At 47.3% G+C, this 26,977-nt stretch overlaps 7 protein-coding genes across 7 annotated transcripts in view; 3 read left to right on the top strand and 4 right to left on the bottom strand.

Moving 5' to 3' along the window:
* LOC128732012 (serine-rich adhesin for platelets) overlaps positions 1–3,448 on the bottom strand; it is a 35,320-nt gene extending 31,872 nt beyond the window's left edge. Inside the window, exon 1 of the mRNA XM_053825170.1 lies at positions 3,349–3,448. Coding sequence (XP_053681145.1) covers positions 3,349–3,448 — 100 coding nt within the window. The remainder of the gene's footprint in view (positions 1–3,348) is intronic.
* A 2,137-nt stretch (positions 3,449–5,585) lies between these two features.
* On the top strand, positions 5,586–14,767 carry LOC128721676 (augmin complex subunit dgt6). Its single transcript, XM_053815455.1, has 5 exons — positions 5,586–5,615; positions 6,570–6,609; positions 8,202–8,285; positions 12,391–14,504; positions 14,579–14,767. The coding sequence occupies exons 1-5, from the start codon at positions 5,586–5,588 to the stop codon at positions 14,765–14,767; spliced, it is 2,457 nt and encodes an 818-aa protein (XP_053671430.1).
* LOC128731070 (E3 ubiquitin-protein ligase Rnf220) lies at positions 10,299–11,787 on the bottom strand. Its single transcript, XM_053824165.1, has 2 exons — positions 11,407–11,787; positions 10,299–11,336 (listed from the first exon to the last, which is right to left on the bottom strand). The coding sequence occupies exons 1-2, from the start codon at positions 11,785–11,787 to the stop codon at positions 10,515–10,517; spliced, it is 1,203 nt and encodes a 400-aa protein (XP_053680140.1). The 3' UTR covers positions 10,299–10,514.
* A 349-nt stretch (positions 14,768–15,116) lies between the features above and the next one.
* On the bottom strand, positions 15,117–18,793 carry LOC128730931 (regulator of chromosome condensation). Its single transcript, XM_053824024.1, has 5 exons — positions 18,659–18,793; positions 18,403–18,502; positions 17,930–18,303; positions 16,057–16,869; positions 15,117–15,939 (listed from the first exon to the last, which is right to left on the bottom strand). The coding sequence occupies exons 2-5, from the start codon at positions 18,479–18,481 to the stop codon at positions 15,724–15,726; spliced, it is 1,482 nt and encodes a 493-aa protein (XP_053679999.1). The 5' UTR covers positions 18,482–18,502; positions 18,659–18,793; the 3' UTR covers positions 15,117–15,723.
* Positions 18,794–19,604: 811 nt separating this feature from the next.
* On the top strand, positions 19,605–20,228 carry LOC128721683 (RNA-binding protein 48). The gene has a single exon (XM_053815462.1). The coding sequence runs from the start codon at positions 19,605–19,607 to the stop codon at positions 20,226–20,228; it is 624 nt and encodes a 207-aa protein (XP_053671437.1).
* Positions 20,229–20,337: 109 nt separating this feature from the next.
* On the top strand, positions 20,338–22,686 carry LOC128720053 (mitosis initiation protein fs(1)Ya). The gene is made up of 3 exons (XM_053813698.1): positions 20,338–20,355; positions 20,417–20,638; positions 20,710–22,686. Exons 1-3 carry the CDS (start codon positions 20,338–20,340, stop codon positions 22,642–22,644), a joined length of 2,175 nt encoding a protein of 724 aa, XP_053669673.1. The 3' UTR covers positions 22,645–22,686.
* A 155-nt stretch (positions 22,687–22,841) lies between these two features.
* On the bottom strand, positions 22,842–25,011 carry LOC128731258 (uncharacterized). Its single transcript, XM_053824365.1, has 5 exons — positions 24,832–25,011; positions 24,231–24,439; positions 23,518–23,659; positions 23,231–23,442; positions 22,842–23,160 (listed from the first exon to the last, which is right to left on the bottom strand). The coding sequence occupies exons 1-5, from the start codon at positions 24,885–24,887 to the stop codon at positions 23,027–23,029; spliced, it is 753 nt and encodes a 250-aa protein (XP_053680340.1). The 5' UTR covers positions 24,888–25,011; the 3' UTR covers positions 22,842–23,026.
* Positions 25,012–26,977: the final 1,966 nt, after the last annotated feature.

Raw genomic sequence — 26,977 nt, forward strand, 5'->3', positions numbered from 1 at the left:
CGGAGGATAAATCACTTAAATTTCTCACCTTCGCACGGTTGATGCCGCAAGCCGTGTCCCCCGTGCGGGGTCGTGCCTCGTCAAAGAAAGCAAACCAAACGGCCGCCAAAAAAGGCCACTGCAATTGATTTTCCAACCAGTCCGAAATGCACGATCAGCATGCTGTTTTCGCAACACCAACGCCAGCGTATTCTCTCGCGCGGCTGCGATGGAGCGAACGTGCGCATGCTAATGCACCCCTAGTGCAATTCCGAGCTGGGCTTGTTAGGATCGGTCGGTTTAATTTGAGGTCGTCTTAATTTGGCCTCCAGGAGGCCAACACATTGGTGTCATTTTGGACGGTAAAGCGCGCTAACGCGCTCGTACTCGTCCAAATGTTGCTGGGCCTTTTGGAACGTGATCGACATCAACCTGGAAGAGCTAAAAGCGCCCCAACGATGGGTAAACAAAACCAACCATCGGACGAGCGTTGGTGGGATGCCATCAGAGAGGTGAAAACGTAACGGGAACGTGTCGAGAATGGGATCTTGGCGATTCAAGCTTCCGAGAGGTGGGCCGACGTGCTCCAAGATGGTCAAACGCCCCCAGATGGAAGAGTTTGGCCTCGAGTGCGTGGTAAATGTTGTTGTTTTTTTTTTTTTTGCTCTTGGTTTTCATTACTCGCGTTCTCGCGTTCGTCGTCCCGCTGAAAGTTCCTCGAGCGCTTTAGTGATCGTAGGTGCCCCCTTCTACCAAACAGATTCCAACTACGAAGCCAACTACGATCGTCGATCCGTGGCGCCATATTTGGCCGATCGATTGTTGCGATCGGTTTCCCTTGGAAACCCGGCCAACCCCTTCATGTGATGTTGGCAGAACCGAGCCTTCCATTCTAGCTAGAGAAGCCCGTCCTCGTAACCCCCACGCCACCACGGAAACCAGTGACCTCCAGCGAGACTGGCGCAAAAGCAGCATGCCACGATTCGGTTGCACAGCTACTTGAGCACGGTACGAGGAGTGGTACCGAGTACAATGAGGTGCCCGTAAGGCCCACCAGTCTCCGGCCAAGGGAGACAATCGGTCCGCGGAGGATCTGCTCACCGCCATCACTCGAAAGGGGCGCCCAGCTGGCAGCAAAGCCAAGAACGGAACGCGAAGGCACACAAATGCAAATGCGTGATAGATCATGTCGTGTTTCGGTGTTCAGTGCTTGCGCTGAGAATAATTGTGTGGTGACGGCTACGGCGTCATGCACTTGCAACCCTTCGTGTGGCATTCGCTCACCCACTAAACCGTCACCATTGATAGGCAGGAGAGCGGGAAAAAAAAGGATTGTCGAAAGGCCGAGCCTGGTGGATCTTCGTCGATCGACGGGATCTGCTTCGAGGGCACGGTTGCAACACAAACAGGGATCGCTCGTACGGAATCCATTGGAGAAACCGAGGCAAACGAATACTTGCTACATTATTCGTTCGCATTCACCTGATCTGATGAAATCGACGCCACCAGTCGGGAGTTCACAATATCGAGCCTCCTCGCCAGAGACAAACAGCGCATTGTGTACAGTGCATCAACCTGCCCAAAAAGCCACCGAATGTAAATGATGGAAAGCGGGGCCAGCGAACGTAGAATGCGTCGTTCCCAGCGACGATCACGCTTGCTCGACTCGCTCGGGGTGCATGCGCGCCGTGTTGAATATTTTATTTCCAAACGCAACTCCTCCACACGCAGCCAGAGAAATGGATGAGAAATCACAATCCATCGCAGCTGGGAGCGAACAAAGAAAGCGCTGCTATCTCCCTAGAAAGGCGATTTGCGTTTGCCAATTTACTTTTTGGGTACATTTTAGTACATACCACTCTCGCTTGGGATGCGTTTTGCTACAGCACCATTTGACGATTCGATACACCGAATCCACTGGGTTTTCACGCTGTTTCTCCCTCCTCCATACAAACAGTGTCACGAAGGTAGGCAAAAAATCGTTACTGCCTGCATGCCACCGTTTGGCCCATGCAAGGGAGAGACGTTGAACTGTTGCATAATTTGTGCACTTCTCACGACGACGACAAAGCGGTGAATTTGAGCACGACGTAGTTCTCGTGAAGCAAACAAGCAATAACTTGAACAAAACGCTGCATGCGTACATGCTACAGGCCATGTCAACGGCACACAAAATAAACCAGGGAATCGATAGGCTTTCTCGTTCTCTAACACAATCAGAAACGTTGTGCTACGGCCGCGTACTGCCCTGAGAGCTGAGCTTTTTCTCCAAAACGCTCTCCAAAACGTTTACCGCATGGAGAAAGATTTCAACGAGCGATAAAGCGACGAAACTTCACTGGAACGTTTCGGGACTGCGAGAATCTATTAAAACCGGCACAATGCAGCTAACTAGCCCGCGAAAACGTCCGCAAATTGTCTGTACGGTGAGCTATGCAAAAGAAAGATGTTCCGGTAACACTTTTTATTCGCCTTCCTCAACCGTGACGCAATAGCTGAACGAAAAACAATGTTTCGGAAACGGTCAGCGCTGGCGATCGTTCCAGATCCCGCCCGCAGCTGCTCCAAGGAAGATGATCGGATAAATTGTTGCACCGCTTCGCAATGCATTGAAGAAAAACAAAACAGCCACCGTACACATGGATGTTACATATAAGGCACCAGCGAATGGTTTCGATTAGATCGGTTAATCCATTTCTCTTGTGCCGTCGATCGTCAGACAGCGAGCAGGATCAAAAGTTAATTAATTTCAGCTTTTATTAGCCTGTTTGCGGGCGGAAAGAAAATCGTAGATATATGGGGTAGATCATGCAAGCGCATTAGCTAACGTTTCGATCGATGATAGCGACGCTTCGTATGCACCCATTCGGTAGATGTTTGTGTAACGAAAGGGAACTTTCGTTTCGTGTCGGTTAACCATTTGAGCATTTGCGGTATATTGGTGTTTATGAAAAATCGAAAGTATTTATGTGTAATCACAGTAAAACTAGAAGAACCAAGTAATATTCGCAAACAAACACCCCCAGAACATTTTCCAGTCTCACCAGCGGCAGAACATTTACAATAAAACAGTACAAAAACCGTACTTCGGCTGTTACAACCTCGTTGTCACTGAAATTGCACGATCCAAAGCATTGAAACAATGAAACCAATCCTTTCGATCATGCCGGCGACTTTCTCCAACGTCACCAAATTCAATAGGTGCAATTAGACGCCAGAGCGATGCCGACCGGAATTATAAAACTCTACCATTGAGCCCCCGGGAAAGTTTACGGCTCCTCCCCGTGAAAATCCCGATCGCAGTTTAGAGGGCCATTAAATAGCAGCTTAGTGTTGCCCACCCACACCCTGACATCCACCGATACTTACTCTGCTGTGCCGCCGATCTTGCCGGCGCTGCACCCAGGTAGAGCATAATCGCCAGCCAAAAGATGGCGGACCTTGACGGTGCTGCCATGCTGCCGCCCATTGCTACGACTAGCATACGCCTGGACAATGCACCACCTATCCGTGGCTGAGTAGCCCACCCTAGCAGCTGTGTAGGTTTTCTTTCTCAGGTGGTGGCACAGAATAGACAGGAAGCTTGTAAATCCAATCTCCGCACACTTTCGTTGAATTTGGCTGCTGCTTGTTCGATGTGGGCGGCGAAGTCTGGATCAATCAGCGATCGATTGATGCAATCATTTTCTGCTCCCCGGCAGCACACTAGACACCTTAGGAAACGCACGCTACCGCACACGGCACATTCAATTGCTTGTTACTATTTATTCCCCTTACTTTTGTTTCGCACTTCAATGATTTCAACGCTTCCTGCTGCTAGCACTGAGATGCGGACGCGCAAACTTTTCTTTTCGAGCGGAAAGTGTATCACTGCATTTTCCTTTCAAACTGCACCGCGGTTCACTCTCGCCGTTGGTACATGGGCCAGCCGTTTTTTGCAAAGGTTCGCCGTTTTCCCGCTTCTACCAAATGCCGCACCGTGGACAGTAACTCGCTCTTTTCCTCTCTCTCTCTCTCTCTTCAGTTCACTCCGGGTGACAATTTTGCAGCAAAGTGGGCCTTTTTCTGCCTTCACTCTCTCGGTTTCGCGACCCTTCGAGCGCGCCAGACTCCAAGGGGTTGCACAATATCGATTTCTCCACGGCGATCGGTGGTTAATGTACAGGTTTTTAGCCCCCACTGTCTCGCTCACTCACGCGCGGTTGCCCGTCTGGCGCTGGCGTGCTTTCGACTTAGACGCTGGAGATTGCAACACCGGCGACGTTTCGGATCGGGCCCTGGCTCACGTCCAACAACCGGAACTTGAGTCGGGTCCGCGGCTCGATCTAGCGGCACGATTACGAATGCCCGGCACATCGACTTCGGTGACGGCCCAGAGAGACGTAAATGTCCCCCAAACGCTGGTTGGTGGCGAGGCTATTGCCGATTTATTTATTTCGCGTCCCGGGCTACGGCCCTGTTCATTCCCGAATGACAAAACAAAAATGCATGCAGCCCCCCCAGTGGTTCGTTATGCTGCGTGAATGATCGCGAGCGAAGACGTTGCACAATGCACAAACACGCCACTCGTATGCTTATGCTACCCCGATGCCGCACTGCTGCACTAGGGGGTGAACTGCAAAACACAACCCTCACGCACGCACACACGCACTCACACACAGTGCCCAAGCGCGATCGTCCGTGGTACGTTGGACGGAAAGAGAAACCTCCGGCGTGGAGACAAGGCAGCGCCTTTCGATGAGGAGACGAACCGCGGATCAACCGCACAGCAACGGGCCACTACTTCTGGCCGGACCGAGCGAATCTTTGAAAATAACGCATTTTTTCTCAACCACCACACGGTAAGCCCGGTTTCTTGACGGGCTGTGCGAGCTTTCGAAAGGAGTTGGGGGGGGTCCAAGACACGAGCACAACCTCGCATGGTAAGCTTTCTGGCGTTTGCAGTGCTTGAACGTGCAGCAAAGACAGAGGGCAGAGAGAGAAAGAGAGAAAGAGAGAGAAAAAGAGAAAGACAGAAAGAGCGAGTAAGAGCGACTGACTCAAAGTGAGACAACATTATGCAGGGTTTGTTTTACAAATTTCAAATATATTTCATACCCACCAAAGATAAAATAAGCATGTTTGTTAAAATTAGCTGCTCGTAAAATACAACAGTATATTGTATTAAAATTATTATAAATATTCGATTGTTCCAGTATTTAAAAGTTCCATTGTTATTACCAGCTATATGCATTAAATGTAACACAATCAAATAAATTGTGAAAAATCTACAAATATTTTTTTACTTTCAATAAATTAGTTGTTTTTAAATTATAAGAAAAATATTATTAGTCAACTACGAAACATTAGTGTTTAGCAAACTACCTAATTAAATCATTGATTTTTTAAACCATATGTAGCCATAAATGTCCATTTACCATAGAAAAAAAAACAAAATTGTCTTTTCAAAATCAATTCCTCTGAAAATAGTGAAAATTAAACATGTTTGCAGTATACCTCATTTATGTAAATTATGCTTTTTGTCCGTAAATAACTTATTTAAACTTATTTGTTAGATCGCATTTGTTTTGAGCTGCGTACATAGCACATCCATCACCAAGTCAGCCATGAATTTGAATGTGTCGATCGATATTGACGTATGAATATTTGTAAAATAATTAGAATAACCTGTGCACCTTGTATGCACCATAGCAATTGAACTTCTGAAAGATAATATTGTTATTATTTGTTAAATGGATAATTACCTGTTGAAGCAGTGTTGCAAGTTCAATCCGGATTGGATTATTTGTACTTTCGGAACGATTCACTCCGTTTTCGGATGGGAACGCTGCCGTTGTCATGATACGCCCATCACCATCTTAACTGTCGAATGGCGTCCTGTGTAACGACGCTTGAGTGCGAGGTTTCGAAAGGAGCGTATTTTTAGGCGTCCCAATCAAGTTACCGAAGGCCAACGCAGTTGCGAAAAATAGATTTCCGGTAGGGAAAGGTAGGCTCTCCAAGAGATCGTCATTGTGGGTCGAACATACATGTGATTTTTTGCGTCGGTGAAATTTGTTTTTCAATAGGATCGCGACGCGACGTTTTTGTGTGTACGCTGACACATTCTCCCGCGCTCGCGTGAAGCCAAATCTCGATGCCTAGTCTCAACCGGGGGTGGTGGCGGAAGTAGGCTTTGTTATCCGCGGCAAACTGGTTTGTGCATCATAAACTTTGGGATTCATAAAGAAAAGTTGTTCATCTGGAAAAACGCCGTTAAGGCGATGCCATAAAACAACATTCCGACATCGGTCACACGATTCGTTCTGGTGGGTTTTTGGGCATCTATCAGTGTGCGAGTTCGTAGCGAGCGCGCGGAACGAGTGTGCAGCGTGTTATAAGAATACCATATCAGGGTTAATGTAGCAGGAGGTAGGAAACGCCGTGAAATCTATCAAGCAGTCGGAACGTCGAGCAAGAAATAGATAAACTAGAAAACATTAATTGAAAAGTGTTCGATTTGAAATTTATCTTTAATTCCATTTTCTTCGCAGCTTCAACGGTGAAAATGGAAAATCGTGGCCGTAAAAGATTGTCTACTGTTGTGACAGCGGCTGCAAGTAGCAGCACTGTCAACAGTGCTAAAGAACCGGCTTCTGCTGGTAATGTGGTGGTGGAAAAAAAGAAACCAGGCCGCAAACCGCTAGCTGTCACAGCGGCGGCGCGTAAGCGGTCCACTTCGCCCCCGAAGCCGAAGCCTTCCCCGGCAAAAAAAGCATCACCGGGTCGTCGTGCATCGCCGGCCCGTAAGGCATCTCCGTCAAGGAAGATGTCACCATCGCGCAAAGCGTCTCCGGGCAGGAAACCGAGAGTAGCCACCGCAACAACTACGACTGCAACGAAACCAGTCGAACCGCCCAAAATCTCGCCAGAAGAACCGCGGCGTTCGGAGCGTATTCGCGCTTCAGAGGAGAAAGTAGACCGAGTGCAGTTGGCGCTGAAAAAATCCCCCATCGATAAACGCCTCTCAGTGATAATGGACGATGCGGAAGTAAGCGGTATCATGAGCGGTGGCAGATCGTCGGCCGACAAGAGCATGACACCAACCATAAGCCAGCGCTCGAATGCCATTACTCCGACTACGGAGCGCAGCCGTGTCACCATCACCCGTTCGATGAGTGTACTGCAGGACTATTCCGATAACGAGGACAATGCCGCATTCCTAAGCTTCCGTCGATCCACCAACGGAGTATTTGATAAGTCGCAAATACGACGCAATGTACTCAAATCTGTGAAGCCACAGCTGGTGGAGTTCGGTGGAGGAGTGGGCGCTGCTGCGCTGTTGATCATCCTCCCGCTCTACATGTTCCTCACGAACCATTTCTGCTCAGGTGTCCATCGCGACTGTCAGTTTGTGTTGCCGAAGAGCTGGGCAGAATTCAGCTCACTTGGAACCTACCTCAACCGAGAAGCCGCAATGTTCTACGGGACGTTCGTGTTCGGTGTAGCGCTGCTGACGGGACTTCCAATTGGCAAACAAGTTACCCTCGTGGATGAATCGCACGAAAAACGCGTGTACACCTTTAATGGAGTCTGCGTGGCTTTCGGTGGCGGTTTAGGAGTGTTCGTGGCAATGTACTGTTACAAGTACCCGCTGGTGAGCATTGTTAGTCGCGGATACAACCAACTTCTTGTCCTCAGTCTGATGATTGCGTTAGTAGCTGCGCTCGTTGCGTTTCTGAGATCATACTACGTAGAATCAATGCGATGGAACCCGTTCGCAAAAACCGGAAACACGCTGGCCGACTTTTTCGCTGGTCGCGAAATAGAACCGATTGTTCAACACGTGTTCAATCTCAAGCTGATCGCTTACCACGTATCCTTAGGGCTTGCGTTGCTTTTCAACGGTATTATTCTCTACCGTAATCTGCACTTTGCTGAGCTTCCGGATACTCTCACGGAGGCGCCACTGCAAGAGCGTTTGCTATACCTGTTGGGACATCTCTCCTGCGAACCTGTTCCGGTTGCAGCATCCGGACTGATCGTGCTGTACCTGGTTGATTTGCTTTTGTTTGAACATCATATGGTCGCTTCGTTTGAAGTACAGCAGGAGGGTTTCGGAGCTCAGTTTTTGCTGCGCCAGGCCGCTTTCCCGTTCGCCCTGACCCTGTTGCCCAAATACGTCGCGGCACACAAACTGTCGGAAGTTCCACTGTGGGCCATAGCCGTGTGCGTTCTTGTAGCCCTAGCCGGGCTATTCGTCAAACGTCTCTCAATGCGACTAAAGTATCTGTATCGATTAAATCCGCTTGGTGAACAAGTTGCATGTAAGTGATGAGTGAATCAATGTTGAATTTGCAATCAAATTTTCAACTGTTTTTTTTTTTGTTGTATTGTTACAGGCTTGGAAACATATCCCACGTTCCAGGGACGTCGTTTGCTGGTCGCAAAATGGTGGCGCATGGTCCGTCAGCCGAACTACGTAGGAGATATTCTACAGAATGTAGCACTTCTGCCTCTGTTGTATTGGCGTTTTGCTTGGCCACCCCTTTTGGCAGTCCTATTCACCGTTGGCGTCCTGGTACACCGTGCAAAGCGGTTGAACCAACGTAACTCTCAAAAGTACGATTCATCTTGGCATCGTTACTGCAATACAGTAACTCATTTACTTATCCCACGTGTCTATTAGATGTTCTGTATCAGTTTTGTGTACAACTCAGTACCACCTTCCACTCCCCACCAGCCACAAGTTTTTTTATGGTTTGAATTGTATACTTCTCTTTCGTTCTTATTTTCTATACGATTTGATTGTCAATTGTAAAAAGTCCTCTTTTTGTTCTGTGTTCCGATTTCTTTTTCCGGACCTCGTTTTAAAGAAGTATCCCTATATCACATATAGCTTCTTGTGGTATTTTTGTCTTTATTTTGTGTGAAAATAATATTCGACCTTAATTTTTCATGAACTCTATGCAATAAAGGGAAGTACAAAGGTGCTTGCCTAAACGACTGGAACATTTAGGGCACACGTAAGCGAGCCCGTAAAAGTGGGTTTTTATTTGATAGCTAATAGAGAAAGCTTAGGTGTACGTACTTTTAAAAGAGGCAACACATGCCGTCGTGTCCGTTCAATGCTCAGGTCTCAGAATCGAGTCGCATAATTAGGTAACTAAGAATCAGATACACTGATTGCTGATGTACTCATCGAATTGCTTTGTAAAGCACGCTGTACAAGTATGAACGAGAGCCACTGAGATTCCTGAAGTACTAATTGGTAAAAAGCGCTCTCTATGCATGTAAGCCCTCAGCTCAACATCGAATCATAAATTCATCATGTGCCCGGCAATGAATAATAGAGCTCTGAAATAATAAAACAAACGAAAATAACAATCGGTAACACATCGCTTTGCAAAGCCATCCTATTGGTGAGGCTACATCTATCGAAAATATACAGATGGGAAACAGCAGTATGCTGTCTCCATGCCATGTGCACTTTTCATTTGTACGACGCGGATAACATTTCGGTATGTTACGGGAGGTTTGCATATAAACAAACGGACACGCCCGTCTGCGTATTGTATACTTCACCGGTGAAAAATAGTTCAGAAACCGCCAGTGAGGAAATTGAAAAGCGCGTTGTTTTTGCTAGTAGCAAAGTATATTGTTAAGGAATAGCGAGTAACTAGTTTGAATGAAATGATTCAATTTGAAATAAAAAAAATCAAAAAAACACCACTATCATGAGCCTATTTATTGGAATAACACATGACGATCCTGCCTGTAAAGTTCTTTTAAGCTGCCCATATGAGCAGAGGACGGGTGATGAGCGCAAATTGAGATGGATTGCGGAGGTTTATAATTGGCTGATCGCGCCACTTCCGGTTTCTTTGTCAGGATCAGAAGTATGATAAGCATGTTCCGTATTCTTGTGGAACTGGGATTTCTTTCGATGGTTTTAAAATATTTGCCATACGTCTACTGATTTTGGTTTATGTTATTCAATCCGTAATTATTGATTCAGTCATTCGAGAGGTAAACTGAAACTTCTTACATGGCTTAGTAGTGTAAATGGGTTTAATAAATCGTTAAATCCTCTTTCTGGAATGTAATTTTGTTGAGCACAAAAGCAAGAGATTAAAATAAAATGTTTAATCACCTTAGTACCTACAAAATACACCTGCCATCGCTCAATCAGGATGAGTTGTGCCACGTGTTGTCAGTATGTTTCATATAACTATGCTTTGCTTATTGTCTCATTTCATTGTCAGCATGTAGGAAGCAAATTTTGCTCTCATTTCTTTCGCCATCCCATTCGCTGTACCGGCTCTGTCCGTTTCGGAGCGTTTTCCTCATTTTTTCATTCGGGTTATTTAAGCGTCCGGTGAAACCATCTAACGTACGCTGCCGTTCCTTCAGCCATGCCTGTAGCGACTGGGGGGCGATATATCTAGGTAACCCTGTATCGTTTTACCACCACGCATCCTCCAGCATGTATTATACGCTTTCTTTGTTTTTCTTTTTTAATGCGGCAATGCTCGAACTCCCGATCCCCGCCTATACTACAGGTAAATCCTTCGTAAATCAGTCGGCGAGGTGATCATACTGCATTGTGGACACAGCTTTTTTGCTCCCAGTGTATGCAACCAACATTCTTCGCAGTACACATGCCAGCAGCATATCGACACAATCGGTTTGCGAAAATCGTCCATACAGATCAAACACTTTGGTCGGTTGCGAATGTACCCTTCGTATTCGCGAATTTTCGCCTTTAAAGACTCTAAAATGTGGCTTTCAGTACCCTGTCCCGGGGCAGTGCTGTCCTGCAGGGGCTCGGGAACTTGAGACATGCAAGCAGGAGCCGGCGCTGCTGTAACAACCGCTTTGCTTGTCCCCTGGCCCGAGTTATCATCTATAGGAGGTTTAACGACTTGAGGATCGTTAGCAATTAGCAGATCACGGAGCAGCCTGTTGCTCGACGTGCCTTGTCCTGTTACGATTACATCCCGCTCCGAGTATTGCGGTGGTCCGTATACCTGACTTTCGTCACCATCCACGTTCAGCTCGTCATCTGTATCGTCGGCGTTAGTGACTCGTACGCCTAGGGCACCGTGACCGCCGGCCCCCAGCATGCTCGTGGCACGGACACGTTTTTGTCCTGCCCATTCGTATACGTCGAAAAATTCCCCCTCGACGTCTATGCTGGCATCATCGTCATCATCGTCGTCGTCATCGCCGCTACAGTGAGTGGCTGAGTTTCCTCCGTTTCGCTGTGTTTCCGATTTTCTTAGGCAAGATTCTACATGGAGCGTTATGTCCTCCAGGGTCGTTTTGTTGCATATTGGACAAACATTATCCTCTGGTTTACGTTTTCTTGACTTCAACTGTAACGAATTGTAAACATATTCGTTCCATTAATACATAACCCGAACCGTACAGACGCTGTTATGTTACCTTTAGTCGCGCCTGCCGATTGTTCTTTATCTTCTGATAAGTTCCCCAGCACTCGTCCGGGCTAACGTTGCTCGTTGTAGCTAGCTGTTCGCTGCTATGGCCATTCGATCGCGACACGGACGAGTTGTTTCCACTGTGACTAGGCCCGGACCCGTTACTGTTACTTGTCCCGGCAGAACCGCACGCGATTTCGCCATCATGGTGGGATAGCTGTTTCTTGGGCTTCAGGATACGCTCCAATCGATCCACTTCCACCGCAAAATGGTGATCGATTTCGTGCACTCGTAACGTAATGCCACAAATGGGACAGCACATTGGATTGGATCTGCTTTTTCGCTGGCGAAAAGAACGACCCGAATGTTCCGACTCTCCAACTTCCATGCTTCGGAACGACTGGTGTTGCGCTGGGCCCTATCACATACTGTATTCCGACACGGGGTTTCTTTTTTGCAGGATTGAGACTACCCCAGTATATGCAACACTTTGGCACTAAAACGTGTATAGACAGTGAAATGCGATATTCTTTTTCCTGCGTTACGGTGCGTAACTTTCAATTGTTTACATCGGCATTTCGATTAATATATGCCTTTTTTTGTCAACCAATTTTACGGCGAATCTCATGTCAGATATTCGCCTTGCAGGGTTGAGCTCCTCCCTGTTCGCCGGTGGATAAACCGTGGCTCTCATATTTATTATCAATTGATTCAGTATTTCAATAAGATCAAATAATAGTACCACTTCATCTTTAACTGTCTGTAATTAAAAGCACTGTACAATTTTGCTGTTGGAGCAAAATGATAAATAATTGGTTGGCAACACTGGTCTAACGAATTTGACAAAATGGCAGTTGTATTCGAATGGAAAGTGGAGCGAAAATCTCGTAAACTGTGTGATCAAAGTGAGTTCAGATACCAGCAACTAACGTAATTTTCTTGGTGGAAAGTCATTAACTTACAAAAGATTACAGTGCCTTCGAGTCGTAAGCAACGCCTTGGATCGCAATGAGTAAAAAGCATCCAATTAAACGTACCACCAGCCAGCTGTCGGTTGCGCATGGTTCATCAAATGCACCGGCTAGCCGCAGTGAAGAGCAACTTGATGCAGCGATCTACCGGTGTTTGCATTCGCTGACAAAGCGCCACCCACCGACGGAGGACTTTAAAGCCCAGTTTTGTCGCGGTGCATTCGTAAAACCAAACACGAAAGCCTTCATCCAAGTGATGCACTTTCTGTTCAACGTATACGACGCGCGAGAATTCCGCAAGCGGTTCTACTGGCCCATCTATGACAAAGGTGCAGAAAATGCATTCCGCACCTCAACGGTCGAGTACGTGAACAGCCTGATCGAGCGGGGCAAGCTGGTTGGAATGGAAAAGATCAAGGCGCACGTTGTGGTGCTGCCCGGCGGAGCCAAGTTTATGAAGTTCCTCCTGTGCCTGATACGCTTTGTCCTGCAGGAGGAGCTGCGCCGAGCGAAGGGTGGATCTTCCGACAGTGTGCTGATAACTAACCCACTCATCTCCCAAATGGTCGATTCCCACAGGCGTTGGATCGAGGTGGGAGACTGCATCAGTAGTATCGTGCACGAGGAAGTCAGCGTGATGTCCAAAAGTACACAACAAATTGAAGATCTCATCGCCGTGATCTTGCAGGCCAGCGAACCAGCAAGGCAGCTGAGCTACGATAAGCTGATGCAACTATGGGGTATTTTGATAAAAGGTCAATTTAAGGAGCAACAAAAACTGCACCACAGGATGATTGCAATCGCCAAGGAATTGGAACACGTGCTTGAAAAAACTGCCGGAAAACTAAAAGTTAATGAAATTTCGTTGCCATTCACCAGGGAACAGCTGAAAGAATGTCTCGTGAGGTACGATGCCCAACCCGGTACAGAATTGCAACAACTTCTGCAGGATGTTTTCGACGAGAACGGTAAACTCAACCCGATCAAACTGTTCCTGCTGTTTGAGTATATGTTACCGAGTGTGGAACGTTTCTTCGGAGGTTTCTGCATGAAAAGTCCAGAGCTGATGAAGTTCGAGCAGAAGGAACTGTCGAAGGCGGTGATTAAGCTCGACGAAATACGGCACCAAATAGATATGCTGCAGCGCAATCTACCCATGCTCGATGATTGTATCATACGAGAATCTCCAAGCGTCAACGGCAGTCCGGAGGTGGCGAAGGAAAATTTTGCCATCAAAAATAAGCTCTTCTGCACGCCACCAATTGTGATGGATTTTGACGCCCACGTGGGAGATTTCCACGCATCAGCGGTCGGTGCAAACGGAAGAAGCAATCTCCGTTTAGCGTTGCTGAATAAGGAAGACGTACAGGCAATGAATGCCCGGATGAAACTGCTTTCAGTGAGCACATATCAGCCCCGGAGCCCGAAACCACCGCAAAAGCATCTCAAACCTACGTCCGACCACCCATTGCAGTCGAGTCCGGTCTTGTTTGCGGTGCCGAGAGCAACACGAAAAGAAAAGCTAAACCCACTTACCATGCTGAATCGCATCAAGGCGCAGAGTCAGAAACAAACCCCCGGCGGGTACAGCACGTCCCGTGCATGTGGCGCTCCTGCTAACAGTACAATGAACATATCCACACTCAGCGAGATGACGTTACGACCGGAGTTCTCGTCCACGCTTCTTGGAACACCCGAAAAACCGGCCATAATTGCAGCGGTACCCACACCGACGAGTGATGAGGAAGCTCCCGATCCAGCCAATCACCTGCTACAGGTTCCCCAGCAGCAGCTGCTGCATCAGCAAGTGAAGCAGGTGGGAAGCTCATCAAACGTGCATTCGAGCCCTCGGTTGATGGCAATTTATGCCAGTTCCACTACACCCACACCCAAATCGACGCTGTCCCCCAAGACGTTACTCAGGGATACCAGAAGTAGAACATCCGCCAAACGTAGCTCCTTGATCGACAACGAATTGGTTCATACTTCACCTTCGGGGCGGTTGGATTCCCTCATCAAACCCTTGGAGATACCACAAGATTGCAAAATTCATTCATCCTTGGGAAAGATCAGTGAGCCAACGTGCGAACGGGATGGTGCGAACGTGTCCGAAGAGAAGACGCTTAGTGCGGAGGTAGAGTTTTTATCAAATGCTTATGCAAACAAACGAATTGTAGCACACTATACTCATGAGTTTTTTTTCCACAGAATGGTAGCCATTTGCTTGAACTCTCACGAACACTTCTTGCGGCTGGTGAACCAACTTTTGCTACCAACGTTGATGTAGCACGACATCAAGATCTTGCGTTCGAGGGCTGCAAATTGGAGCAACAGGTGGACACAGAGGAAGATATCTTGTTCAACATTAGCGATGCCGTACTGACGGACTTCGAGTGATCATTGGGCATTGCCGCAAATCATCTAATTCACTCTTCATCAGTGATATAGCATTAGAAAAGTGGATTGGTAGAACTATGGTGAAGCTTTGGATAGTTCTAAAACAACGATTTTAAATTATTGTTCTCTATCGACCCTCTGGTTCTATTGAGCCTTAGGAAGGGTTAAATTTTATGTTTGTTTCTGTATCTTATTTAGACCGTTGAACATAATAGATTGGATATCAACACTCAACAAAATAGATATAATTAACATAATCTTTCCATCCAGTTTGAATAGCGAGCGGAATTACACATAACGCACAAGCATGTTTATATCAAAAAATATTAAGTTATTTATTCGTATCTTTTCTCAGTCGTTGTTTCTCCCTACCTTTCTTTTTTCGAACAAAATTGGAAAAAATGCCTATCACTTATCAACAACCTGACCTAAAAACTATCCGTGCAATCGATTGATGGCACAGCATTTATCGTGTGTACCGTGTCTTAGCTGCCTAAAACATTAGGATCACCTCTAGCAACTGGGCGTGAACTTGAGGAACTTGTCTATATCCTGATCCGGAACCGAATACTCTCGAGGAGTAAACCACTCGAAGCGGTTCGGGTTCAGACGCGAAGGGGAACAAAATAAAGCAATTGCGAGAGCAATATCAATACAATTATGTCTTCCAGCTTCCAGCTCAACTAGACGGAAATTTTAAGTTTACCAAAGAAGCCTAACATAACGAAAAACGAGTACGAACGAAACAGTAATACAGCGCCATTGTGTGCAACAATGAGCGAATGGGTGATGGTACTAAACATTAGACACTCCTACGAGCAACGCCGACATCAGTACTAAAACAGAATGATAAATATAACACGGCACGAACGTTTAGGGTGCTTAAATCAGCGCTAACTACTTATGTAGCTATGTTCGCATACTTCGAACAAGTATTCCGGGATTTATCTACACTATTACTGGAGCTTTCGTTTCTTTCCGACTGTTACTTTTGCAGCAGGCTTCTCCTTGGTGGCATCATTACCGTTTGTCGTGGTCGTTGTCGATGTCACTGTCGTTTCAGTTTCATCCTGTGTTGCTCCAGCGCCGTTCGCTGTCTGTCCGTTCGATGTAGCGCTCGCTTTTTTGGTAGAGGCGCTGGGTTTTACAGTTGCCCTCTCCATCACAACAGTCTGCCAATAAAAATATCATAATGGGGAACGAAATGTATGCATTAAAAATGATAACGATAACTGATGATCGATAACATGATCAAAGAAAGTAATCATTAACTCCGCTTTGTTTCTTACCGGCGATTCCTGAACCAGGAACAAACTGTGCTGTCCTCCACTGGACGCCTTCAGGATAGTTTTACCGGTAACCTGTTTGCTCTGAATATGTACTGGTTTCGGTTCGTCGGCTTCGTCGCCCGTACCAAGTTGCAAGCTTGAACCCATCCCCCACGCGTACAGTTCACCGGAATCGGTAACCGCAAACGAGGTACTCTCGCCGCAGCATATGCTGGTTACCTTCTTATCGCCTAGTGCCGAAACGAGCTGTAAGGTCTTGGCATCTTCCGTGACCGAGTCACCAAGTCCTAACCGACCGTACTCCTTCCGACCGATGGCGTACACTTTGTGATCGTTTTTCAGCACTAAAGTGTGATGTTGCCCTCCGGAAATTTGTTTCACATCACTGAAGCTAGTCGGTTCAGGCACAAAGACGGGCTTAACGACGTTCTCGCTCGGGTTGGGTATGCCTAGCTGACAGTAGTTATTCAAGCCGAAGGCAAATATCCGCCCCGACTGGCGATCCTTGTAGAATGTGCAATAAGTAGTCGCCCAGATGGCATCCGCTACGATGATCTTCCCGCGACGCGTCACAATGCCTGGCTGCAGCAACTGGGTTTTTCCCCGGCGCGACTCGCCCGACGCCGCCCGTATCGAAACACGCCCGAGTTGTCCCTGCTCCGCACAGCCCACCGTATAGATGTGCCCGATTACGGATAGCAGCACCAGGTGGTCACATCCGGACGCGATGTCAACCCACCGATTGCCGGGTAGCACTTCGATCGGCAGACGCTTGTTGCCCTCTAGCGTAAGGCCCATGTTGCCGTGCGAATCCTTGTGAAATAGAACGTATGTGTTAGTACCGATGCGGACAGCCGCCACCCTTCCTACGTCTATGATCCGTGATATCGCTACCACACCGATCAAATTGTCATGATTCGTTTTTGGCAAATGCACGAGCTAGTGATAGATTAGTCTGAATTGAGTTCTACCGAGGACCGAAACGGCCCTCCATGGTAGCTCGCAAATTTGACTTAAATGGCCGGCAATCCGCTGTTTTCAAACGGGACCCACTACTGTGAATCCACAGCCTTGGGCACCGCGTCATCCACAACTGATGTATTGCTGGTAGCGAACGCCCTTTTCAAAGGGCTGCCTTGCTGAGGCATATTTGCATGCCTTATCTCAGACCTTCCCGAAGCAAACAAACTAGAGTAACTAGGTACTCGTACGGGTGCTCCAAGTGCGAGATTACCACTAGCTTGGACAGTGCATATGAAACCGAAACAAGATCAGACAAGACGATCGGTATGCCATTGCAAGTACGACATCGTATGGAAGGAAAGAACGCTAACGTATTTTTTTGCTATTGCTCGACGCCCTGTTATGGGAACAGCAGGGCATAGAAAGGATGGAAGGCGAGAGAAGGATGAAGCTAACAGGTAACTAGGAAGAGCGTTAATATCGTTCACAGACGAGGGGTGGATTTAAAGATCTCTGAACCGAAAACGTTGAACGCTCGGTCTCTTTCTGTCCTTAAGGTTTAGGAAATGGTGGGAACAATTAGCCGGGTAGAAAGAATGGATGGATAATTTGGAACTGGAAAAAGGACCCTTTAAATTTTCCCCTTGCCTTACCGGCGCCTGAACGGCTGCCAGATGACCCTCTCCTTGCTGTGACCCTCAAGACATTTGGCCCTATATAATACCCGAAATTTAAAAAAGGAAAAAATTTCCTATAGCAGGTAAGCCGCCGGGTGGCGTCTACCCTTCAGCAAGGAGAAGTTTGGCGGGAAACCAGTAACAGATGGTGGCGTGCAGCAGTTTACCACCCGGCTGCATCAGTTATCAGATACTTTGCGCCACACGGCCAACTCTGACCGTTTTCAACTTACCCGAAACGAACCCCACGCGAAAACGCGGCCATCGTCAAGCAGACAGGCGGAATGTGAATCTCCGGCGGAAATTTTGACACACAAACCGGGAAGTTCGATCGGTTTGGGAAGGAACTCGGAGCCCTCTTCGGACGTGTCCCGACCAAGGGCGCCCTCGTCGTTACAACCAAAAGAGTAAACTTTCCCGTGTCTCGTGAGGCATAGGTTGTGCATGCCGCCGGCAGAAATTTGTACCACATCGGCCAGGCCGTCGACAACGGCGGGCCGCGTCTTCTCCATGACATCTTCTCCGAGCCCAAGCTGGCCCATCTCTCCTTGGCCGCAGGCAAGAACATTTCCCGACAGTGTCGGTAGCGTCGCTAAGGAAATTTCCGCTGCCGAGACAGAATAACGATGTGAGGAATTTGCAACCTAAAAACTCTTGACGCTAATTTTAGACCCCTATCACAGGGCTCATGCGGTAGGATACTTACGTTTTTTGGTGCGCAAAATTTTGGCCGCTGGACCATCAGCTTCAGCGGGGGTTTCCTTTTTCGATCGGCCACGTCCCATCTTTGGTCGTTAATGTATACGCTACACAATATATGAAATACTCATTTTACTGAACACGAAGCATGAAAATTCACACATTTCGGCTGCATTTCTTTGACCACGCTGTTCCCCCGCCATGCACTATTTGAGGTTAGCTGGAAGCACTGTCAACAGCACCTATCGAAACGGCCAACTCACCGGATTCACTTCTCTTCTCTAAAAGCCGCGAACGGCTTGGACGTTGCGCTGTTCAGCGTGACACGCACAGAAAATTTACAATAATTATGCCGGAAAACTGTGGAAATATGCCAGAGCGGGGACCGACCGCCCTTGTTAGTCGATCGCACGGATGTAGAGGATTTTGCTTTTTGCTATCTTTATATAAAGGCAGCAAAAGGAAATTTTCGAATTCGAAACAGCTGTCAAAATGATAGCTCAGTCGCTGCTCGCTCTGCAAGAAAATCTACCCCAGCCATTTCAAATTATCCCTAGCGCTCATATTGCCAGGGTACGGAATATTCATCATGTCCCAAGAGAAAATTTAAGAAATGCACCTAAAATGTAATTTACTGCCTGTATGTTGTTGGTAATTTAAGTACGAAGTGTGTAGAGAAGCACAGAAAATGGGGCGTAACTCCATTTTTAGTTTCTTAGCTACAGTGCAAAATGAAAAAATCAAATTCTTGTCTCATTTTGTCAGAAGAGATAAGATAATATAAAAAGGCAAATTAAATTATATAGCTCAAGACATTTTCTTGGGTCAGTATTTCAAATAAGTCGATACAACGGCGTTACTAGCCGTTATAAGTGATTTAAACATATTAGATTTTTTTGGAATTATCGTATGAATGTGTCCTTTATGGATTTATGAAAAGTTTTTTGAATTCTTTATATTATCTTGTTGCATAGAAACGCTTCAATTACATTTTTTTATATTTTTAATTAATTGATTGCAAATACCATCGGACAATCTGGCAACCGTGATGAAAGTCTGTATATATGTAAGCGATACCCGTAAAATGTAAACGGTAAAATGTAAACAAACCGTGTCAAAAATTGGATTACTTTGGTTAACCATTAATTATTCGGTTATCCTACTGGCTTTTCACAATAATCTGCTTGTTTGTTACTCGTAAGGAATAGTATGCCTATCGAGCCGGTAAAAGTGAATCCTTCGTCGGACAGTGCTGGCCATCATATACGCCTACAGTACTGCCAGAACCGCCCACTGTATCGACGATCACGCCAGTTGACCGCTGTACGAGTCTATTCGGTGGCGAACGAATCGCGGCACTTGTTGGTCTTTGGCGTGCCGCAGATAAATCTATTGCGAGAATTGCGGCAAGAGTTGGTGCGATTTGGTGCTCTAGAGTTTATCCACAACATTACCGAGACTTGGCAACAGCAGCACGACGGCTCGGACGTTCTAACGCCGGAACCGTTTACGGACGTGTTCCACGTGTGCTACGCCAGGCTAGAGAGAGCCCGGCGAGCTAAACGGATTCTGGACGCACGTAACTTCTACGGCGGTGTTCTGCATATTTCCTACGCACCAGAGCGCGAAACTGTGGAGGAGGTACGGTTTAAATTAAACCAACGACGATCGGAGGTGAAATTTCGGTCGAAGCTCGAAAATCGACGGGTTCCGAAGAACCCGAGGCAAGCACAGCCTAGTGTGGGTGCATCCCAACCGCCATTGACCGTTGCTCCTGTCAACACTAGCAAGTCAATAAGGACCCGTGGTCGTAAAGGTCGGCGAAGAGACTAAAATGTATTGGTGATAACCGATCAGGACATCCATTGTGTTTTAAACCATCATCGAAGTACCGGTATCGCAAAACATTACATCGAAGGGACGGGTATACTACCTTGAAAAAATGATTATTCCCAAAGAGGTATGTTTAAAAAAAGAGTACTTTAACGAGGAAATAAATGTGTCGTGTTTTTAATACTCAGGTTCAGTGCAGGACCTGCTCGCAGGTGTTTTGCTGCGCTACATGTCGCAAAAAGCACGAAGATGTAAAGCATCAGGAAATCGCCATGTTGCGAAAAATTTGCTACATTTGCAATGACAGACCATTCCCGCTGAGGAAGGACACTAAAGTTACGCCAAATAATCTACTAATCGCGCATGTACTGAACGAGCATTTGCCGCTGCAATGCAACCGGTGCAGGAAGGTAGATATGGTAGTCCGTTTCAGCTGCATTAGTCTTTTTTTAAAGCAAAGCACCTTTACTGTGTGTTGCAGGTTTTCTATTCTATGGCGGATTTTCAGGATGCCAGCAAGTGCTTCCTTTTATGCACGGATGAACCTGGTAAAGAAGGCGAATGTCATCTGCAGAGCAGTAGCATCATTGACCCCGACTCGTTGCCCCCGGTAGACGATGAAAATAAGGAGAATGTCGCAACGAAATGTTCCATCACAGAAGCGGTCAGTGTGCCGGTAGGCTTAAAGAAGGAAAAAGACCTGCAACCTACATCCGAAGCGGAGGAAGTGGACGACGCCTTGCTGACACCGTTGACGAAAATAAATCTGCGATGGAAACGCAAGAGCCGCCAAAGCTTCGAGAGCATGCTCTCGATGACGAACAACACGTCTGAGGTTAACGCGTCCGGAATACTGCGCGGTGAAGGAGCGGGTGGTGCACGCAAGCTGGTTCGCACCACCTCCACGCCCATGTATCAGTGGCAGCTGATGCCGACAGGGTTGAAGCAACCGAACGAATCCTACACGATGGGCCAGATGTCGAGCATCCACTGCAGTAGTGGCAGCGAGACGGACAGCCGCACAGAAGATCCGGTTGGATCGCCTGTCAAGCCAAATGAGCTCGATAAGGTGCGTGCGATCATTCGGAACCGCTCGAAAGCGGTTGCAACACCGCTGCGTCAAGTAATGTCTAAGAGCATTCAGCGAGCGATCGCTCAGCACACTGGAGCGGGTGGCGCTTACTCAAAGATGCTGCAACCGGGCACTCAGCGGAAGATGAGCTTCAATTCAACGGTCAGCAGCGGCGTGAACAGTACTATTGCCTCCCCGGGGCGCCATCCACTGGATTTGCGCACCACGCCGGTTCTGCGACGAGTTGGCGGTATCGCTTCTGGGGCATCAAGTCAGGCTCATCCGATGGTTCGCATGGGCGACCCGGGCCAAGAAACGGTGCAGTTAGCGGGACCTGTAACTACGGACGATGGAGAAAAATCGCGGTCGCTGCCGAACGTCAACTCTGACGAACGCTCGGAATACTACGAAACCCATCGCGATATGGAATCGTTGCGACGATCAAACGATTCGATGGATGCAGAAAATCAGGACAGTTCTCGGAAGATGCGACGAACGTCAAACTACCTGCATACACCGAAGATTACTGGAGGGGCCCTGAAGAAGGTGATTTCCTTCCAAGGACTTCAGAGAGTAACGCTAACGAAGGGCCATAGTCCGTCGAAGGGGGACGCAGAAGAAGACGTATGGGGAACGCCATGTGCAGGAGCTCCAAATCGAAGTTACAGTTGCTCGGCCGCAGGACTTGGCGAAACATTCAGGGCTTACGATGCATCGGTTGAAGACGCCGAAAATGATACCTTGTCGGATGACGTTTTCTATCCATCGAAGGTGCAGCTTCCTGAGCAGCGTGGTGTAAAGGCAACGCTCGGCAATTCCGCCTTGGATGGAAAAGGAAAACTGGACGACATGATGACTACCGGTGGCAGCAGATTGTGGTCGATCGTATCGAACGTCATCAGATTGGCCTCGCGTAGCGACGTGCAAGAGGAGGTTGCTGTTGCAAGCCGCGGACAGAGGGCAGTTACAGCTTCATCGGGCTCCACTACAAGTGGCATTGGGTTGATGCAGCGAGCCGCTTCATTTGCGGACTATCTGAAAAGCCGATACACGGGTGCGAACGATGGACTTCCAAGGACATCATCATCCGGGTCGGACGAATATCGCGTGACATCGGAGTCGGTAGGCAAAAAAAGGCGACGAATTGCTTCGTCCTATTCGCGCGGCGGCCCTCCAGCAACGCTGCTCGTTAATGTCAGGGGTTCGAAGTCGCAATACAGTCCTTTGGCGAAACGGAAACGCATCCAAAGCCGCCAGCCAATCCAACGAATGCGCCACACGAGCAGCGATAGTGTAGGCAGTGCTAGTAGCACTAATGGACAGTTAAATTCGAACGGCCATTAGCCCACCTGATGACGATTAGCTCACATTTAGAGCGCGCACGCATGTTAGCTATATGTTTAAGATTGTTAAGGGAAGATTGTAAAAATTGTGCCATTTGATGGATCTAGACGATAGAGAACATTCTTTTGATGTATTGTGACATTAGCAAACAATGAAATAAAGCATGTTTCTGTTCACTTAAGACTAAAGACTTGGTTTATTCGTTTTGCTTTAATCTCCCCGGATCGATAGGCCTGACTACGAATGCGAAAGAAAGCGTTATCGAGATGACGAATAAATAGGAGCCATCATGTTCGAAATACATTTAGCGTGCACATTACTACGACTAGAAACGGAACGGAAGACATTAGAGCATCGAAGAGAAGTGGCATTGCATCTGAGTCTAGATTAGATGCGGTGGTGGTCCGCAGCCAAGACTTTCCGATGAACCCAGCGCCAGGGATGTCAAAATGGTGCGGCGACCCGGGTGTACACCGAGGTTCTCCCAGTTTATCCACGAGAGCCGTGCGGTTAAATCTAAACAGAGTGGTGAAAAATTGCAGGTTAGAGCGGAAAAAAGGATCGGAAACCTTGCCGGTATTCTCACCACTAGTGTTCCAGTGCGCTCGGTCGGCCTTGATCTCGCCCCGGAGGCACTTTTCCACATATGTCAAAGGATCGTAGTCCGCTTCCAGGACCTCGCGTAACAGCGCAATATACGCAATCGCCAGCCGGAGCGTGTCGATTTTGCTGAGCCGCTTTTCGTACGGAAACGTCGGCACGTGAACACGCAGCTCATCGAATGCCGAATTGATGCTGCTGTTGGAAAATAATGGTCGATAGTGCAAAGGTTAGCGTTGAGGATTTTTGGGCTCAGCTCCAGAGGTGCCTTACCCATTCGGAGCGGAACGCATCATGCGTTTGCGTTCGCGAACATTCGTCTGCTGGCGCTGCATTTTGTACGGTGGCGGATTGTACGGATGGCTCATCGTGGTCGACAAGGACGGGCTGGGCGGTGTGGACGAATCCAGACATTCTGTGGGCGATAAAAAGGACAACGATGTTTGGCTTACTCCTGGCATAACAGTGAAGTAAGCTATGGCTTTTGAATTCGTTAATCAATTCCATGGAAAATGAGCCAGCGAAGGCTCTTCCGTATCTTTCTCGACCCTGAGCATTGGTTCGGCGGTATTTTAATCACCAGCCTCACATTCATCAATATGCACCGACAATGCTAAAGCTGCATGCCGCACCTCAAGGTAAGTGCAAAATAAAATTAGCCAATAAAACGAGCTCGAACGGAGCTGAAGCTGGTGCGATGCGTGACTTTATGCGATGCGGTTTCGATCCAATGAACTGAATTATTGGCCCGATCGGTTAGTTCTGCGTTGCGGAAGAGGGACATTATACCCTGGTGCGATGCGGGAGCCCTTTTTTGAATTCTTTTGATCATCACGGATGCAACATTACCCAATGCTTCTAACGCACATGGAATAACCTTCCCTAGCAGGCTTTCCAATGTCGTTAGATTCACCAAGGGTCATTTTTGCTATGATAACGCTACACAATGTGCTCAATCTGCAGCCACGATAGCAACGACGTTTTACCTGCATGGTGAAGGTACTGGTGCTGCATCTGCCGTAAACTGCCCGGATTAAGCCGCAAATTGGGTGCACTGTTGGTGTGGCTGCTGTGGCCACTAGTGCTGCCACCGGCGCCATTTCCGGTGGCCGCACCGAGCTGATGGTGCTGTGCGTACACGCACGACGGCAGATCAGCCATCAGCTCATCGTCGAAGCTGTGAAAGCCGATGCCACTGTACGAGGCGTACGGTGTGTTGCAAGGTGCCGTTGTCAGCACGTCCATCGCGGCAGCAGGAGGAATAGAAAATCGAGTTGACCAGTTTTAGCACCGATTCGTTTGTATGAACTCAAAATCGGAACATCCAGGAGAACGGAGACACACAAGCCTTGCTAGATCGCGGAAGCTACGAACAAAACTACTACGGTAGAGTGAGATCGACCGGCGGTAGTTTGGAATATTTGGCTGGAATCGGGTAACATGCACGGTAACACAGAGTTTTTTTTTCTCGGAACACAAAGGGTTTTGTTTAATGCGTCAATAGGAGCAGGGAGACATTCTCATTTTTTTTTGAACAGATGCAACATTAAACGAGGTATGCTCGATCACAGAAATGCCGTCTTTAACCTCAATGGTGGCGATGATGAAGAATCCGGCAATTGAGAGCGGCAAATTTTATCCATTGTCTGATAAGAGCGCCCAAATCGGTACTAGTTGAATGCACACGGTTCACACTCCACAGGACACTGCCACAAAACACTGTTGATGGGAAAGATCCTTTTTGGCACTACCTCCAGGAACAGAACGAAACTGTGTGGCGCGTCCCTTGACATGGCATCAGGCTCTTATATAGAACTCCAGGACATTGCCAGGGTTGCCTCCGAGCGGAATGGGATTTGCGCATGTGCGTCCTGCACTCGTGACTCCTCCCATATTGTACAGCGATGAAAGGATCGAATGCGATGGCCGCCGTTGATAGCGTTAGCACGGAGGGATGATGGGAAAGATGGGATGTAAAATTCATCGTCTGCGAAAATTCTTTACATTATCAACATTAAATTATCAAGTCTTAAGACGCAATTCATGCTAAACCATCACGTATGCATTAGCTTACGTGTTGAGCAGTAGGTAAGCTGATTGTATTTCAGTTAGACAATTGATAAAATAAAGTCATAATTCACCGTTGGTGTTTGGAAACTAGCTAAAAACCTTACACAATCGGGGACTTTATGTTTGTAACTTTGACCTCAATATCAAACCATTTTACACATCACACATTCAATGCGCTTTTAGTCATGCGTTTCTTCCTTTTCTTTTTACAAATTAGCTGTTTTTTAGATTAAACATACATTCGGAATTTTCCGCTACCTTATCTGGTTGTAAAATCCCCATGCGGACAGAGGGGACCAATTTCCCATCGATTAGCGCTATTAGATCAATTACGGTATTAAAATGATTAAGAAAATGGATTCTATGACTCAATTGGAGATATAATATGGAATCATGATGGGGTTGACTCCAAAGTACTATGGGTGAAGCGTTTATCAAGAGTTCATCAAAACACGGTTCCAAAATGCAACTCAGATCGTGAGAGATGTCCATGAGATGATGTGAATTAGAGGCAAGATGTTTTAGTCCGTTCTCTAGACACAAAAAATCCGATTCATGCTGAAAATCCCTACACCAAGAAGCCCGCTTACCGAGAGGGAGCTCCGGAGCTAACGATGAATAACCGTTCGATAAGATTATCAATTAAAACATTCCTCCACCTCACGGAAACATTGCTCCAAACGTTCATTCGATCGTTTACGCTCCCATTCCTGATGGCGGGAATCCCGACCAGTTCTGGGACGAGCCTTTCCATTTAAGAAAACCGATGACGACACCGTACGCGTGTGTTCGAAGCAATGGGCATAGCAAAAAAAAAAAAAGCTCGTCCCAACGTAGGCCCGAGAACGGAGATAAGCTTGCGTATCTGCGCCCGTCCGTTGGCCCTTGCACATCGTAACTCATGACGTCACAAACGCGGTCGCGCAGGTGTTTTAAAAGCGATCGTTCGCGCAGATCACACGCTCATTCGATCGCGTTGTTCGCTCGGAGGCCCATCGTTGGGGGTTTGCTCGAGCTTCGACCATTAGCGCGTGTTAATCGTTGCGCCTCGGTTCGTAGTCCGAAACAGTCTAGGAGACGACGGGAGGAACAAAAGAAGGATCGTGTATCAAGGACTCTGGGTGGCATTATTAGGTGGAAAAACTCAAAGAAAACCAGCGCGAAAAAGTAAGAAGTAAAACGAGCCAAAAGTGCGATAGATAAGCGATCATACAGGGAGTTGGTTTCTCCTACCCATCCTTTAGTGTCCACGGTGTCTGGCAGATTTGTATCGAGTGATAAGGGCACTTAGGGGGCGGTAAAAGGGCGGCAAAATTTAAATCTATTTGTTTTGTGCCGTGTTCTGTGACTAGCGTGCCTGATAAGTGATAAGTTTTATATCAGCACAGTAGTGGATGTTTGTGAATGACGACAGTCTGTTCCGACACGTGAGGACGCACGCTCTTATGTAGCTAAAGTTAATTAAGGAAGGAAACAATTTCGTGTTCGAACTATTGGATGCTGTTTTATTGTGAACGTGTATCTTCTACCAAACTGACATATTTCTGGCATAGAAATATCCTGTGGTAATTAATTGACCGTTGATTAAACAAGTTCTATAGCATCTAGTGGTTAAGATTAACTGAAATCCTGGTAACCATACTTCTCAAGTGTTTGTTATCGA

Source organism: Anopheles nili, chromosome 2, assembly GCF_943737925.1.
Source record: "Anopheles nili chromosome 2, idAnoNiliSN_F5_01, whole genome shotgun sequence".
Taxonomy (NCBI): Eukaryota; Metazoa; Arthropoda; class Insecta; order Diptera; family Culicidae; genus Anopheles; species Anopheles nili.

What these genes read in the sequence shown, in the direction of transcription:
- LOC128721676 (XM_053815455.1), top strand. Translation starts at nt 5,586, where the DNA reads ATGAATTTGAATGTGTCGATCGATATTGAC. An exon ending in GCTTGGTGAACAAGTTGCAT is followed by an intron (nt 8,286 to 12,390) that starts GTAAGTGATGAG and finishes TCGAGTCGTAAG; the next exon opens with CAACGCCTTGGATCGCAATG. An exon ending in AGAAGACGCTTAGTGCGGAG is followed by an intron (nt 14,505 to 14,578) that starts GTAGAGTTTTTA and finishes TTTTTTCCACAG; the next exon opens with AATGGTAGCCATTTGCTTGA.
- LOC128731070 (XM_053824165.1), bottom strand. Translation starts at nt 11,787, where the DNA reads ATGGAAGTTGGAGAGTCGGAACATTCGGGTCGTTCTTTTCGCCAGCGA. An exon ending in ATCGGCAGGCGCGACTAAAG is followed by an intron (nt 11,337 to 11,406) that starts GTAACATAACAG and finishes AATTCGTTACAG; the next exon opens with TTGAAGTCAAGAAAACGTAA.
- LOC128730931 (XM_053824024.1), bottom strand. Translation starts at nt 18,481, where the DNA reads ATGGGACGTGGCCGATCGAAAAAGGAAACCCCCGCTGAAGCTGATGGT. An exon ending in TCGCGTGGGGTTCGTTTCGG is followed by an intron (nt 16,870 to 17,929) that starts GTAAGTTGAAAA and finishes CTATTTCACAAG; the next exon opens with GATTCGCACGGCAACATGGG. An exon ending in TCCTGGTTCAGGAATCGCCG is followed by an intron (nt 15,940 to 16,056) that starts GTAAGAAACAAA and finishes TTTTATTGGCAG; the next exon opens with ACTGTTGTGATGGAGAGGGC.
- LOC128721683 (XM_053815462.1), top strand. Translation starts at nt 19,605, where the DNA reads ATGCCTATCGAGCCGGTAAAAGTGAATCCTTCGTCGGACAGTGCTGGC.
- LOC128720053 (XM_053813698.1), top strand. An exon ending in AATGCAACCGGTGCAGGAAG is followed by an intron (nt 20,639 to 20,709) that starts GTAGATATGGTA and finishes TGTGTGTTGCAG; the next exon opens with GTTTTCTATTCTATGGCGGA.
- LOC128731258 (XM_053824365.1), bottom strand. Translation starts at nt 24,887, where the DNA reads ATGGATAAAATTTGCCGCTCTCAATTGCCGGATTCTTCATCATCGCCA. An exon ending in TCATCATCGCCACCATTGAG is followed by an intron (nt 24,440 to 24,831) that starts GTTAAAGACGGC and finishes CGCCTCGTACAG; the next exon opens with TGGCATCGGCTTTCACAGCT. An exon ending in ATGCGTTCCGCTCCGAATGG is followed by an intron (nt 23,443 to 23,517) that starts GTAAGGCACCTC and finishes ATTTTCCAACAG; the next exon opens with CAGCATCAATTCGGCATTCG.